This window comes from Alternaria dauci, chromosome 2 (assembly GCF_042100115.1).
Source record: "Alternaria dauci strain A2016 chromosome 2, whole genome shotgun sequence".
NCBI lineage: Eukaryota > Fungi > Ascomycota > Dothideomycetes > Pleosporales > Pleosporaceae > Alternaria > Alternaria dauci.
The window spans coordinates 788,215-803,290 of record NC_091273.1 but is presented as its reverse complement, the minus strand read 5'-3'; the positions used below and the strand labels follow the sequence as shown (position 1 = coordinate 803,290).

The following is a 15,076-nucleotide window of genomic DNA, read 5'->3' as shown; positions in this document are numbered from 1 at the left end:
AGCCGTTTGATACAGATCGCCAGTGTGTGGGCGACAAAGATAGTGAATGATTGACGGCAGACGCGTGTTTGAGCGGCCTTCACTGCAGTCTGTCCAAGCATGGTCGCCACGGCGAGCCATTCTCCTTAGCCAGGCTTATAGTGGGCCGGTGGGCATTGGCGGCTCCTTGGATGTGGCCTTGGTGCGGCTTGTTCAGGGGTTGGCGCTGCTTGCCTCCAGCCTGGCGATGCAGGAGCGACCCCAGCGACCCCCACCCCGGGAAACAGCGAATCACAACGGCAGGGCGCTGTCCACTAGGAAATTGGACGCGTCGTCGCCTCCCTCCCCAAACAAGTGCTTAACCTGCTTGTTTTCCCTGCATTCTTGCCTTGAACTTCCTTCTTCTCCAGCTCGCGAACCAGGTGCTTCCTGCCTACCTTTTTCTAATCGCAACTTCTCACACTTGTTTCACGGGAGTTGTATTCTTCCCCGGAAGACTTTGCTTGTTTACTTGACGACTCCACAGTCGCTTCATAACAATCGCTTACACCAATTGTCCATACGCCAACCGTAATTATCATCAACGCACACACGACCATCATGAAGACCTTTGCCATTGCCGCCGTTCTCGCGGCCTCTGCTGCGGCCACTCCTACTGCCGCTGTCCAGAAGCGCGCCATCACCCCCATCACTGTCAAGGGAAATGGTATGTCACAGCACTGATCGTGCTAACGACTGTCTACTAACACCATCGTATAGCTTTCTTTGCTGGCAACGAGCGTTTCTACATCCGCGGTGTTGACTACCAGCCTGGTGGCGCTTCCGATGCAAAGGACCCCATCGCCGACGAGGCTGGCTGCAAGCGCGACATTGAGAAGTTCAAGGACCTCGGTATCAACACTGTCCGCGTCTACACTGTCGACAACAGCGCCGACCACGACGCCTGCATGAGCCTCCTCGCCGATGCTGGAATCTACCTCGCTCTCGACGTCAACACCCCCAAGTACTCACTCAACCGCGCCGAGCCCCAGAAGTCGTACAACAAGGTCTACTTGCAGAGCATCTTCGCTACTGTCGAGATGTTCGCAAAGTACGACAACACACTGTTGTTCTTCTCTGGTAACGAGGTCATCAACGACGACAAGACCACCAACTGCGCTCCTTACGTCAAGGCTGTCACCCGTGACATCAAGTCCTACATGAACGCTCGCGGTCTCCGCACGGTTCCTGTCGGTTACTCGGCCGCTGACGTCGAGAGCAACCGCTACGAGATGGCCGACTACATGAACTGTGGCGACGATGCCGTCCGCAGCGACTTCTTCGGCTTCAACGATTACTCCTGGTGCGACCCGTCTTCCTTCACCACCTCTGGTTGGGACCAGAAGGTTGAGAAGTTCGCCAACTACAGCATCCCCATCTTGTAAGTCTCCCCTGTCAGTCAGCTACATTACTCTCAGCTAACACTACCAGCCTCTCCGAATACGGCTGCAACAAGGGAACCCGAAAGTTCGAGGAAGTCAAGTCTCTCTACAGCACCGACATGACTGGCGTCTACTCTGGAGGTCTCGTCTACGAGTACTCCCAGGAAGACTCCAACTACGGACTTGTCGAGATCAATGGTGACTCCGTTACCGAGCGCGACGACTTCAAGGCCCTCAAGGAGGCTTACTCTTCCACCAAGAACCCCACTGGCGACGGTGGCTACAAGTCCAGCGGTCAGCCCGCCACTTGCCCCGATGAGTCCAAGACCTGGGATGTCACCATGAAGAGCGACGAGCTCCCTGCTGTTCCTTCTGGTGCCGACGAGCTTTTCAAGAAGGGCGCTGGTGACGGCCCTGGTCTGTCTGGCTCTGGCTCCCAGCAGGCTGGTTCTTCCGAGACTAACCTCGCCGGTGCTGGTGACGGTGCTGTCACTTCTGGCGGTGTCGTCCCCAGCTCTACCGGTGGTGCTAGCGCTTCCGGCTCTGCTGGTGCCGCTGCTTCTGTCCGCCCCGAGTTCAGCTTCGCTCCCCTCGTCTGTGGTGCCGTTGTCCTCGCCTCCTCGCTCTTCGGCGGTGCTCTTATCTTGTAAGAGCGTTCTGATACGATAGAGCTTCGAGTGTTTCTTTCCGCTTCAACATGTATACCCTCTTCTTGGGTTTTTGTCGGATCGATGTAATGAACGACCCAGCGCGGGCAACGTTATCGGGATAGATTCGGCTTCTGTTTGACCCAAGTCGCATTGCGGTTTCAAGACGGACTTTTCGATGGGAGTTGGTTGGACTTTTGTTCGACTTGGCGTCCTGCTTTTTTTGTTATTCACTTTGTTTGAATATCTCAGTATATATCAAGAAATAAAAACACATTGAAAAATCATACGTGTTGACATGGTGTGGATGTTTTTGAGATGCGCGTTGACTTGATATGGTGACGATGTGGTGTACTGCAGCTTTGAGGGAGGTGTCGGCGCTACAACCTGCTGGTTCTGCATATAAAGCTGCTCCTGTCGTCACTCCTCTACCTCTGTATCGACGGGCTCACTTTTCCTCCAAAAAAAAACACGTATACGATATCTGATGTTGCGGCTCTCTCCAAAACAGCTAATCCGAGTCAGCATGTGTGGGTGCTTCTGCTTCTCTGGTTCACCATGATCAAAATATGTTGTCCCTTGCTCACCTTCAAGTTGCACAACCAAAAATTGTCGCTACTGGAGGCATGGACTCTACCCATCATCGCCTCTACAAAAAACAGATTGGCAGGCATATTATGGCAATTATGCTTGAAGCACGCTTCTATCTTGTCTTCTCAAAATTTGTAATGACGGTAGTCGATGGTTCCGTCCGTTTCTTTAGCTACACCTACCTCTCAGTCATTTATGAGCCGGTGTGAGTAGGGGGGGAAAAAGGTTTCAAGGCCATGTGTCGAGTCTGTTGGATTTGGTGGACTGGTGGACACTAGGTATTCAAAAGACTTTCTGTGATAAAGATGTGAACCTCGGGAGGACCCGAGTATAAAGATGACCTCTCTCTCTCTCTCAACTTCGGTCCTGCTGCCTTCTCATCTCTGCCACATGGTGTGTTTTTGCCGTCATGCCATCCCAGCGCCATGATGCAAGTCGCCAACATGCGCGATGAGGTCCAGTCAGTGAGAAGATACTCATCTTATCACTAGAACTCACCCTAAATGGTATACTGGGTATTGAAAGCCAGATATGGCCCATCACCGCCCAACGTCTTTGATTTGACAAGGATTGGCAGGTTGGGGGGCTGTCAAAGTTGTTAAAATCCATACCCATGCAGAATGTTGAATCTGCCTGTTCAGGATGACATAGCAAACGACTTACAAACTTCATAACAACTTCAGACCACAGCGTGCTGAGTAGGTATCTTATAAAAGCTGCCGTGATCTACACCTTTTAGGGGGAACTTGCCTAATTAGGATTCTAGCAATGTACGCAAGAAGGCGGAAGGGCAGAATGTGGTAGGTTGAAAGTTGCTACAATCTATAGTCCTTTGTCAATTGCCTGTTTGGGAAAGGATTCTGATGTGAGACGAGATGAAAGGAAGGCGGAAGCAAGATTTTGCTGCTACGTCGATCCGAGGAACCCAAGGAACCACACAACACTATCCATACCACCAAGCAAACACAAGTCAAAAAAGTAACATTACAAGTGCATGAACACCCACGAGATCTAACGTCCAAGCACATGGCACCTCGCAACTAATTCCAAAAAACGCTCCTAAACTCCAGCGCTTTTCAAATATCATCCTGGCAGTTCCACCACATCATCTATTTCTTCTCATTGCCATTCCCATTTCCATTCCCATTACCCACACCCAAGCACTTCCCCGCATCTTCCAGCTCACCGAGAACCCTCTTCTCCAGCTCGCTCAATGCATCCTCTCCCTGCCCCTTCCTGCTACTCAGCATCTCCAACTCGCGCTCATCGACCGCTACAATACGTTCACGCAACGCGCTCTTACGGCTCAACCAGCTCTCGACATCTTCCTTGATGCTCTCCTTATCCCAGTCGAGGAGTGCGACGTCGTTGGCCTGAATACCCAGTTTGGGACCTTGCTTGCGCACGTTTTCCAATATACTGGATATGAGTGACAAGGAATGCACTTCCGAAGCGACGGCAAGCGTAATCTTCTGGGAAGCCGAGGTGCGGGACGAAGGGTTTGAATTTATGCTCAGGGCCGAGCGGGCGAGCTGTTCTGGGAACTGGTTCAAGAAGGATGAGATTTCCGCTGCAATGGGCGGGCCGACTGAAAGCAAAAGGTTGAGGCAGAGTGGCAGGATGCCTTTGGTCCAGATACTGTACATGCGTGCTGGGTTGTCGAAGGGACCCATGCCGTTAACACGACGGTAGTAGTTCATGATGTTTGCGGTATTGAGTTGGCTGAGTATGCCCTCGACAGCCATGGTCTCCGCGAGGGCCTGGATGCTTGACAGGGAGAGCAGGAACAGTACGCTGAGTTCACCGTAGATGGGGTCGTCGATGCCGTTGTGCGATATTGTTAGACGGTCAGCCCACGAGAAGAGACTGGTGGCGTAGCGCACGGTGTTGCTGTTGGCGAAGAGGAGAGCTGCCTGTTGTTGCCACTTTGACATCTCTGGTATCGCAATGATACGTTGGAGAAGTGCAGTGAGGAGAGCAAAGTCCGATGGCGAGACGGATGAAGGTTCAGCGTGGAGTTGGTTGGCAAGGCTGCGGAAGCCCTTTGCAACTGTGTCGGAAAGAATCTCAAGGAGTTGGGTTGAGATGGGCTCGGCATATTTGTTGTGGCTTGTGGGCATAGTGCCACGGAACGAAGAGCGGAAGGATGCGTCATCGGAAGCATCAGTATCTTCGATGAGATGGAAATGGAGGGCAAGGTAGAGGATCCGCAGTAAGGATCGGTAGTAGTGCACAGCGTCGGTCGAAAATACGTTTTCAAAGTCGGGCGTGGAGGTGCGAATCGCGTTCCACACTGGACCGAGTAGTTGACGTGCCTCATTCGTTCGTACCTTTGCCTCAACCAGCTTCTTCAATAGTGCAAAGGCTAGATCTGCTCGCAGTACCATGAGCTGGCCAAACAACGCCTCTGGGAGATTGGATTGTTCGTTGGCGACCATGCACTTCTGGATGACGCCCACGAGTACCTTGACTATTCGCTCGTCCTTGGCTACGACTTGGCTCAACTCCAGAGCCAGCAGCTTCCAGCCTTGAAGCAGCAGAACCTGAGACTCAACCAGTCCAAGGTTGTAATTGGCCTTCTCGACTTCAGCCGCGAACCCGGTGCCTTCTCTAGGACCTGTCCACTTGCTGTTGAAGCCCAAAAGCCGCTGGGCAAGGTCGATGTCGTAGAAGAACGCCCGCCCAAAGGTCTCCGGGTACAGTGTGGTTCGCTTGATGTTGCCTAGCGTGACACCAGGGTATTGCTTCTCCAGGTTCTGCTTAAGATAACCATGCAGAGAAGTACTGTAGGACGGTAGATCCAAAGCAGTGTCTTCCAAGTATGTCAGGCTTGGCACAACATCTTTGAGTACGGTGATATCGCCCACCTGCCGTGAGTGGTGCAGGTACATGGCGATGACTTCGCAGGCCAACGATGCGAACCTGTTCTGGAATGAGCGTCCGAGGGTCTCGTTATTACTGCTCATCTTCGGTTGCTTGGGCTGCTTTGCCATCCACTTCATGAAAGCGAGCAGTTTCTGGATCAGATCTTTCCGTTGTCGGAGGTCACCCATTGCCCATGACCAATTGTTTTGCGCGGATGAAACAAACTCGAGCATGGCGGTGTATAAAGGCCATGAAAGCCCACCCCCTTCTTGATCCGGTAGAGCCATGCTCGAGAGTGCGTCCAGCGCTCGCGTAAGTAGCGCTTTATTCCTTGAATCGTGAGTTGCGTCTTTCTTGGAGCGAATAGACTCGCGAGGCGTGCTACCAGTGAGCAGATACAAGGAGAACCATTGCTGTTTGCATGTTACTACAGCCGAAAGCAGGTTCCAGACGTTAGTCTGAATATCCACTATCTGCAAAGGCTCATCAAGCTGCGAGAGTACGCTCAAGAAGTTCTTCGCAGTCCGTGGTCCGAGATGACCGAGTAGTGAAGGCGGCTCTTGCTGCTCAATCTGTTTCCGTACAGACTGTTTGAGGTCTCCGTCTGTCATCGTTGAGTCATCTTGTCCGGCGACACGGACAGCACCACGAACAAGAGCTTCCAACAGTAGCACGACCTGCGACTTCCATTTGTCGCTGGTTGCGTACAGTCGTGCCAGTAATGGCGTAGCCTTGAAGAGTTGCTGCTCCAAGTGTGTCCAGGGTTTGTGCAAGAGTACAGCAACCCGAACAAGGATGTCAGCGAAGGCCAGAGTAGTCTGTGTCTGCTGCATCCACAATGCACTCGAAGTCGTGAGCAACGTGATATCGCTGGGACCGACACCAGTGATCAGAGAGGTCATCAGCGGGTTCGTCGGAAGATCTGAGCCAGATGGTGCAAGGTATAGCTGAGTGATATACTCTGCGATAGGCGCAATGGATCTGGCGAGCTTAGCAGATAGCTTCGGCTCATCGTCTACGCTGTATGCAAGGTTCAGAATCGTCGTGAAAATTTCGCAGATGGCGATGTTGATCTCAGGCCGATGGTTGGGATGAGAGTATTTCCAGTTCAACGAGCTCTCGTAAATGCTAGCAAGAGTTCGGCCGAATGTGAAGAGTATTGTGCTCATGATCTTATCCGAGGTTCCGCTTTCTGAAGGCGCAGCAGCATTGAAGCGACTGAGTGCTTTTGTTGGGACTTTGCGTGAGACTGATCGCTCGACAGCATCTTTGATGAGACCCTTGTAGAGTCGGATACAGCCAATAAGGAAGTCATACCGTCCCAGAACCATTTCAGTGCCAATGAGGATAGTCGCTAAGCTACCATTGCCGTCGCCTTCGAGCAATCTACTCCTGGCGAGCCAGGGCCATACTCTATGTGGAAGAACAATAATCAAAGCCTCTAGGAAGTGAGTGCAGTTGACCAACAGCTCTAAACACGCCTCATTGCTTGGCTCCTGACAGAGGTGCAGGAGCTCTTCCTCGAAAATAGCGAGCACGAGATTGACGGTGTCCTGGCTACTCTCGGCACCGATGCCAATCGCCTCCAGGAGCTCAGTCGAACAAACGCCCTCAGAAGCATGTAGAGAAGAATGCATCAGATCAGCGAAGAGCCCGATGATTTCGATGACACTTTCGCGAGGGGCAGGCTGCTGTGTGGCAGTCTCGACTTTGGTGCTGCCTACAGGGTATGTGGAGAGAAGTTCGACCAGGTATGACAATGTAGAGTGCTGATGATGCCAAACCGCCACGTAAGGCGAAGCGTTGTCATCAACGATGATTCCTTCTGTCCCAGCAGGTATTCCAGAGAATCCGTCAGACTGCGTCGATGCGCCAGAGGTCAGCAATCGACGTTGTCCACGGAAGCTCGAAGATACTCCAGACGAGAAAAGCGGAAGATTGCCCGTAAGTTCGACCCAGTTGGCGTTCTCCTCCTCGCGCGTCAACGCATAGTCCTTGAACCCATCCGGTAGTTGTTGCATAAGTCGATTGTGGTTTCCAAGCTTTTCGATGAATGTAGGCAGGCCGTTCTGCATCGTCTTGTCGCCACGCGTCAATGCACTACAGAATTTTAGGAAAGGTGTCATCTCGTAGGGGTAGCGTAGCCGAGCTTCATTGAGCAGCAGTGGCCGAAGGACGTATTCATCTTCGAGGAAATACGCGACAATTGGGTCAGCATGGCGAGCTACGTCGCCATTTTCCCATCTGCGGAAGGAGTTATCGCCGGTCAGAATCGTGTATGTCGTTATTATCAAGTCCGGGCTGTACGCGACAATATCACTACCAACAGCAGCACGAATGAGTTGCAGAAATAGCAGACGGATCCTGTCTTGTGAAATCTGATCGATTGGTGTTCCGAATGCAGGCAAACAGGTCTGCACCAGCTGGTTGACAATAGCCAACACACCCACTGCTGAGCTGACATTGGCAAGCTCCTCGTAAGGCATCTTGCCATCGAAGAGCTCGTGGGTTTCGAGTCTAGCAACGGCCAAAGCAGCTTCCTCAAGTGGAGAAGTCTGAGGTTCTGGGTTTCCGGTGTTATTTGATGATTCGAGTAGACGTTCACGCTCTTGTTCCTCGTAGCTCGCGCGACTCGTGAGCTTCCAGGTAAGGATTGCCCAGGCGAATGTGGGCGGTGTAGCCGGGCTAGCACCTAGCAGCTTGGCCTCTCCGAATATGGTGGTGATGCTCTCTACTACCGCAGTGTTGAGAATGTAGGATGAAGAGGCCCAAGTATTGCAGTCGCCGGATTCAAGATCGTCCATGATCTTGTCTACCTTTAGGATAGTCAAAGACATGAGAGACGTCAGCAGCTGTATGACTGGAATGAGAGGTTCCTGGCGAGTTGTGACTGCAGGGAATTCGCGGAAAAAGCCGCGGAAGCTGAAGGCCTTGAGCCAATCTTCGATGGTAGCCGCAGGGAGGAAGTCCTTGGCAACCAGGTCGGCGTGTACCAGGGCGAGATGCAGAATGTGCAGCATCTCTGTGGTTTGCGCAACCACCCACTTCTCCGAAGCAGCTTCCAGTATGGAATCGTCGACGTTCCAGCCATAACCCGTGTCCAAGGAATCGCACCTTTTGGAAAAAGCTTTCAGGCACTCGTCCAGCGCCTTTCCGCCTGTGGGACCATCTTGCGCGGCTGCAACGGCCTGCCCAAGCTCTTCAATCCAACCGGCACCAATGCTCAGGTAGTCGTTGCCGTAGATGGTCTGGCTGCGCAAGTTGGATGCGCAGCCCCATGAAACGAGGAGCTGGCTTATTCGGACGATGGAAGCGCACGTGGAGTGGTAGACGTCGAGAATGTGCAGGCGGCGCTGGTCCTTTGCATCGAGATGCGCGGTCTTGGAGGCGAGCGGTGAAGCCAGGATGGACGAGTTTGGGACGAAAGTCGAGGCTCCTAGGTTTCCCACTCCAGCGGCGTCCTGTACGCTGAGGGCCTCCTCTTCGGTGAGTCCACTCAGCAGCTGTGCAGTCGGCCTGCCCTGCCACTCTTGGACCACGAGCTGCAGGGCTGCATATTCTGATATTTGCGCCTCTTTGGCCAGCCACAGACTGTCTTCCTTTATTTCCTCGACGTTGTAGTGCTCCGTCTGGGGCGGGGTGATGTTGATGGGCGCTGTGTTGGTCTCGAATTTGCTCTTCTCTTGCGACGACGGGTCGGCAAAGGGCTTCCATGGGTGGCTGAGGATGTCTCTGCTGTCGGTGGAGGTGAGGAAGGCGCGTAGGACGTCGCTTTTGGACGCGGTTTCGGGGTCACAGAGGGCGCGATAGGCGATGTCCCAGGTGCTGGTCACTGTCAGATATTGTCCTGCGCTGGATGCGGGTAAACATACACAAGCTGCTGCTCGCCCTTGAGGCACTTGCCCAGGTCGAACTCGGGCGATTGGATGGGGGCCATGGTTGCGCTGCGGTGCGCGGGTACAGTGTCAGCTAACCAAAGGCCATGAAGGTGCTGGACAGGCGTGGGGGTCGGGGTGCCGAATGTTTGGCGTGAATGTCTACGAAAGTCGCGAAAGCCAAAGCTCACGCGAAAGTCGGGCTAGTACGTGCAGGGATCATCACAAGGGCTCTTTCTTTGCGGACGCGGCAGAACACCGCCCTGCATGCTTCCCACTGCGACACATGTGTGTGCAGAAACAACGACTTCATCGCCGCTGTGTCTCTGCCGTGTGCGATGTGCATCTTCTCGTCTTGTGCCGGAGGTCGTAGTACTGACCCCAGCCCAGCCCAGCGCAGTCTCGATGTCCTACCAGCAGCTGGGTATGTAGAGAAAACCACTCTTCTTTCATACCAATAGCATAAGCACACCTTTTCATTCGCAGAGTATTGCCCAGTGGCCCATATTGATGCATCCGCGTCGACGTACTGTCTGTCGCACTAAGCCTCGATGCATGCCACCTCCGTGTTAACTCCGCATCCTCAATATCTGAATAGTGCATCATTGACTCACCCCGCTACCCTACAGTACCGGCACATTCGCTCCTTCTCCACGTTCCCGTCACAAAGCCCACACACATTTCCCGGCGCAGACTCCGTTCATCGGCACCCAATCTACTCACAACTGCCTCACCGTCAAAGGGCCGACAATCTTCCTGTCGGTTTACCGCCGCGAAGGTACCCAGACGAAGCTATATAGCAGCCACCGGACTTCAAAGCCGCCATTCGCGCAAGACAAAAACCACTCAAAATGCCTGCCCTCGCATTGATCGACCACTCGCCCAGCAATCCTACTCCTTCTCCACCGATACCGACTGCTTCCAACGTTATACTCATTGACAACTACGACTCCTTCACCTGGAATGTCTATCAGTACCTCGTCTTCGAAGGCGCGACTGTGAGCGTGTACCGAAACGATGAGATTACTGTCGAGGAGTTGATCGCGAAGAACCCTACACAGCTGGTAATTAGTCCCGGTCCTGGGCATCCAGAGCGCGATGCAGGCATTAGCAATGAGGCCATCAAGCACTATAGCGGCAAGATTCCAATCTTCGGCGTGTGCATGGGAGAGTGAGTCGCCCTGGTTACTTGTGTCATATGGCACATTACCCCAGGCATTGGTGCAGCTCTCTTTGTAGAGTGGGGAGGGGAGTTGAGGGTGTATGAGCGCATGACAGGCCGGGCAGTACTAACGCGACGCAGACAGTGCATCTTCTATAGCTACGGCGGAACGGTAGACGTGACAGGCCAGGTCTTGCACGGAAAAACATCGCCTCTCAAACACGACGGCAAAGGCGTCTTCGCAGGCGTCCCCCAGAATGTCCCCGTCACGCGCTACCACTCGCTCGCTGGCACACACGGAACGCTCCCTGACTGCCTCGAGGTCACAGCCACGATACCCGCAAACGAAGACGCCGAAGTGAAGGAAGTCATTATGGGTGTGCGACACAAGGAATACGTTATCGAGGGTGTACAGTTTCACCCAGAGAGTATCTTGACTGAGAATGGTCGCCTTATGGTGAGGAACTTCCTCAAGATGCAAGGAGGCACCTGGGCCGAGAACGAGCGGCTACAGAAGGAGGCACATGCTCAGGCTGTCGGGGCTGCTGCTAGCGGCACAAATGGCGCGAAGAAGGACAAGCAGACATCTATACTGGAGAAGATCTACGAACACCGCAGGGCCTCTGTTGCGGAACAAAAGAAGATCCCCTCCCAGCGACCGAGCGACCTGCAAGCTTCCTACGACCTCAACCTAGCGCCTCCTCAAATCAACTTCCCAGAGCGTCTTAGGCAATCCCCGTTCCGCCTATCGCTCATGGCTGAGATCAAGCGCGCATCGCCCTCCAAAGGCATAATCTCCTTGTCTGCATGCGCTCCTGCCCAAGCAAGGCTGTACGCAAAGGCCGGTGCAAGCACCATCTCCGTCCTCACGGAGCCGGAATGGTTCAAGGGCAGCATCGACGACCTCAAAGCAGTACGCCAAAGTTTGGAAGGCATGCCGAACCGACCTGCTGTTCTGCGCAAGGAATTCATCTTCGAGGAATATCAAATTTTGGAAGCTAGACTCGCAGGTGCCGATACCGTGTTGCTTATCGTCAAGATGCTTGACCAAGCGGTGCTGAGGAAGCTCTACGACTACTCCAGATCACTTGGAATGGAGCCCCTTGTCGAGGTCCAAAACGCAGAAGAAACGGAAATCGCGGTCAAGCTGGGCGCACAAGTCATTGGTGTGAACAACCGCAATCTTGTCAACTTCGAGGTCGACATGGAGACCACCAATCGACTAATCAACATGGTTCCAAAAGAGACAATCTTGTGCGCGCTAAGCGGTATCGCTGGACCCAAGGATGTCGAACCATACATCAAGAGCGGAGTCGGTGCAGTCTTGGTGGGTGAAGCGTTAATGCGCGCATCTGACACTGCTCAATTCATCGCTGAGCTCTTGGGCGGCTCCTCTACCAAAAAGGCACAAACGGCCTCAGGCCCGATGGTAAAGATCTGCGGAACCCGCAGTGCAGAGGCCGCAAAAGCTGCAGTCGAGGCAGGAGCTGATCTCATTGGTATGATACTGGCGCCAGGAACCAAGCGAACAGTAACAGCAGAGACAGCGCTTGCCATTTCGGAAACGGTACACAAGACCAAAAAGCCAACCGTCTCCAAGTCGGGATTGCTTGCCGACCCAAAGGCTGCATCTGATTTCTTTGAGCACGGCGCATCACGGTTGGTATCAAACGACAGTCGTGCACTCCTGGTAGGAGTCTTCCGCAATCAGTCGCTGGAATACGTGCTCGAGCAGCAGCGTTTGCTCGACCTCGATGTCGTACAATTCCACGGTCAGGAGCCAATAGAATGGGCAAAGCTGGTTCCGGTACCTGTTCTGCGAGCTTTCAACCCACAGAACCTTGGAATTGGCTCAAGAGGATATCACGCCCTACCACTCCTGGATGCAGGCTCGGGAGGTTCAGGCCAGCAACTAGATCTCTCCGATGTAAAAGCAGTGTTTGCAAAAGACGATGGGATCAAGGTCATATTAGCAGGCGGGCTAAACCCCGACAACGTACAGTCTATGCTCGCTGGACTCGACGATTACCGGGATCGCGTTCACGCTGTGGACGTTAGCAGCGGTGTCGAAGAAGATGGACAGCAAAGTCTAGACAAGATACGCGCCTTCATAAAGGCAGCCAAGAACCAGCAATAAGCATCAGAACATGTGTCTAAAATACCACTTCAAAGCTGGAGCTGGATATCTATCAAATATAACGCAATCTACTCGCAGGCCTCATGATATCCTATTGAATACTGTGTGTTCTTTTCTTAGTCTTTTCACCATCCAGAAATCTCAAGTTCCAAAAAGGTTAGGCTGTGTCCCTACAAACAGTAGTTTGCAAAGGCGCCACGATCAGTGCCTCTTACCTCGCGATGATATCCCGCGTGGTCCCAGCAAATGCCATATCACTTGGACTGCTCTGTGCCACCAAAAGGTAAAACCAGCCTGCGTCGCGCCAAGTCTGGGACCCCGACTCGGATATCACAACTACTTGTTCTCATTCGCGACTGAGTTTACATGCGGTTACTCTTACACCTCACATCTGTGACTGTCTTGATCCTACAATGGGTGTATTAGACAATCTCACTATTGCCCTTGTTGGCACACTTCCCCACGATGCTAAGCAGATGAGAACCTGGATCGAGCGAAACGGCGGCAAGTACTCTGCTAAGATCACCAAGAGCGTCACCCACCTCATCGCCAGCAAAGAAGCATACAAGCAACCTGCCGATGCTGTTCAACAAGCCACCGACTTGGGCATCCATGTAGTCAGCTATGACTGGTTCGACGACTCTCTCCAGGGGAGGAGGAAGTTGAGCGCGAAGAAATACACTTGGACGGTATTGCTTAAAGAGAGAAGAACAAAGAAAGAGCTCAAAAGACTGGGTACTATGGCAGATGGAAGTAAGTTCAGGAAGGGGTGCGAGAAGATCAAAGAGTTGACTGGATCAGGTACGTCGAAGAAATCTCCTGCCGTTACAAGGAAGCCTAGGAAGAGCAAAAGCTTCTTCTTTTCCACGCCTAATCTGGTAGCCTCACCCACTCCTTTCGTATCTGCGAAAGAGGACCTCTTGCGTAGGAGGGCAGAGCGGGAGACTGCGCTGGCGGATGATGCTGTGGCTTGCGAGAAGCAGGGGAGTGATCTCGTCGAAATCATCGATGATTTCACAAGCCCAGCCAACCAATCCCCAAGCTATTCTGTTCCAAAGCCTGTCACTCCTACCAAGCCAGTCCCAAAGAACTCCAAGCCTATTTGTTCATCCCTCAAGAAAGTATCACAAGCTAAGATCTCACACTGGAAAGAGGACTACCATTACTACCAGGACGTCACAGGCTTTGAGTACAAGATCGTTCTTGTACGCGGAGGTGAGTCTTCCCTAGGAATGGCAAACTACCACATCGGGCTATTGGAGAGCCACACGAAGCCGCATGTCTACTGGGCACTTGTGCAGTACAAGCCAGCCAAAGTCCCACCAGCAGCAGCAAATGACGACGCTTCACACCAACGAACACTACCCTCTACCGTCCAGCATCCCGAAGCCACCCGCCTCCTCTCCCTCATCACCAAACCCACCCCAACCCCAGAACTCCCTTACAACGGCGAGCTCTGCCCCCGCGGCAGCGACTTCGCAGCCGCGTCCCGCTCCTTCCGCCACGCCTTCCGCGACCTCACCCTCCTCTCCTGGGAAGAGCGCTTCGACACGGACAAAACGCTACAAAAAGCGCGTGCCCAGCTCCTCAACATCGAACCCTTTTGGTACGGGAAACCCAAAATGGGAATGCCAATGGGCCTGCTACCGCAAGAGGCAGGTATGTTGACTGGGGAAACGACGGGTCTAGAAGTCCGTGGCGATATTGAGGATGGGTATGTTCGTGGTGCGTCAAATCTACCGTCTATTAGCGCTCCCTTGACCAGGAATGGGATTATTGGTGGGCCGATCTATCGTGATGCGGAAGATGTGCGGAAATGTGAGGAGGCTCGGATGCAGAACATCAAGGATAAGGAGGAGGCGGAAATGAGATCGAGGGGCCTGATGCAAGCTAGAGGAATGGGTGTCAATCATAACAGGCCCATGTTCAATGGGGTGATGGGGAGGCCGACGGTTGATGCGTATGGTCAGCGTATTGGTTATGGCGGGAATGGAGGGTACACAAAGTACACAGGACCGATGCCGTCAGGTGGTGGAGGGGGGGATAATATGGGATTTGTGGCGCCGGAGTTTGCGCATCTGTTGGGTGGTGGTGGAAGGAAGAGAGGGTATACCCCGTTTCCGAGTAACAGAGATGATTGAGTTGGGAGTTTGGTTGCGGAAGCCGACGATCACATTGACGGATTAGCGTTGATTCTTTGGTGTTTGGCATTGTGCGATTTCCTACACTGGCTGTGGTGGTTGGAGGGCCCTGGAATGAGATTGCAAAGCAAAGAGCGACCTTTCCAAGCATTGCAGTCGCAAAAGGGGAAGGGGAGAAGACAGTCAAATATACATGTTCATTTCGAACTACCGACAGATACCGAAAGTGATTCATGAGCCATGCCGTCGACACGCAGG

General features: G+C 53.1%; 4 protein-coding genes across 4 annotated transcripts; 3 read left to right on the top strand and 1 right to left on the bottom strand.

Moving 5' to 3' along the window:
• Positions 1-342: 342 nt before the first annotated feature.
• On the top strand, positions 343-2,330 carry ACET3X_002350 (uncharacterized protein). The gene is made up of 3 exons (XM_069449083.1): positions 343-685; positions 739-1,399; positions 1,450-2,330. Exons 1-3 carry the CDS (start codon positions 580-582, stop codon positions 2,048-2,050), a joined length of 1,368 nt encoding a protein of 455 aa, XP_069308897.1. The 5' UTR covers positions 343-579; the 3' UTR covers positions 2,051-2,330.
• A 1,417-nt stretch (positions 2,331-3,747) lies between these two features.
• On the bottom strand, positions 3,748-9,440 carry ACET3X_002349 (uncharacterized protein; the record flags this gene model as incomplete). The annotated part of the gene is made up of 2 exons (XM_069449082.1): positions 3,748-9,328; positions 9,376-9,440. The coding sequence occupies 2 exons, from the start codon at positions 9,438-9,440 to the stop codon at positions 3,748-3,750; spliced, it is 5,646 nt and encodes a 1,881-aa protein (XP_069308896.1).
• Positions 9,441-10,229: 789 nt separating this feature from the next.
• Positions 10,230-12,677, top strand: ACET3X_002348 (uncharacterized protein; the record flags this gene model as incomplete). The annotated part of the gene is made up of 2 exons (XM_069449081.1): positions 10,230-10,549; positions 10,682-12,677. The coding sequence occupies 2 exons, from the start codon at positions 10,230-10,232 to the stop codon at positions 12,675-12,677; spliced, it is 2,316 nt and encodes a 771-aa protein (XP_069308895.1).
• Positions 12,678-13,090: 413 nt separating this feature from the next.
• Positions 13,091-14,475, top strand: ACET3X_002347 (uncharacterized protein; the record flags this gene model as incomplete). The annotated part of the gene is made up of 3 exons (XM_069449080.1): positions 13,091-13,478; positions 13,758-14,395; positions 14,443-14,475. The coding sequence occupies 3 exons, from the start codon at positions 13,091-13,093 to the stop codon at positions 14,473-14,475; spliced, it is 1,059 nt and encodes a 352-aa protein (XP_069308894.1).
• Between the last annotated feature and the right edge of the window lie 601 nt (positions 14,476-15,076).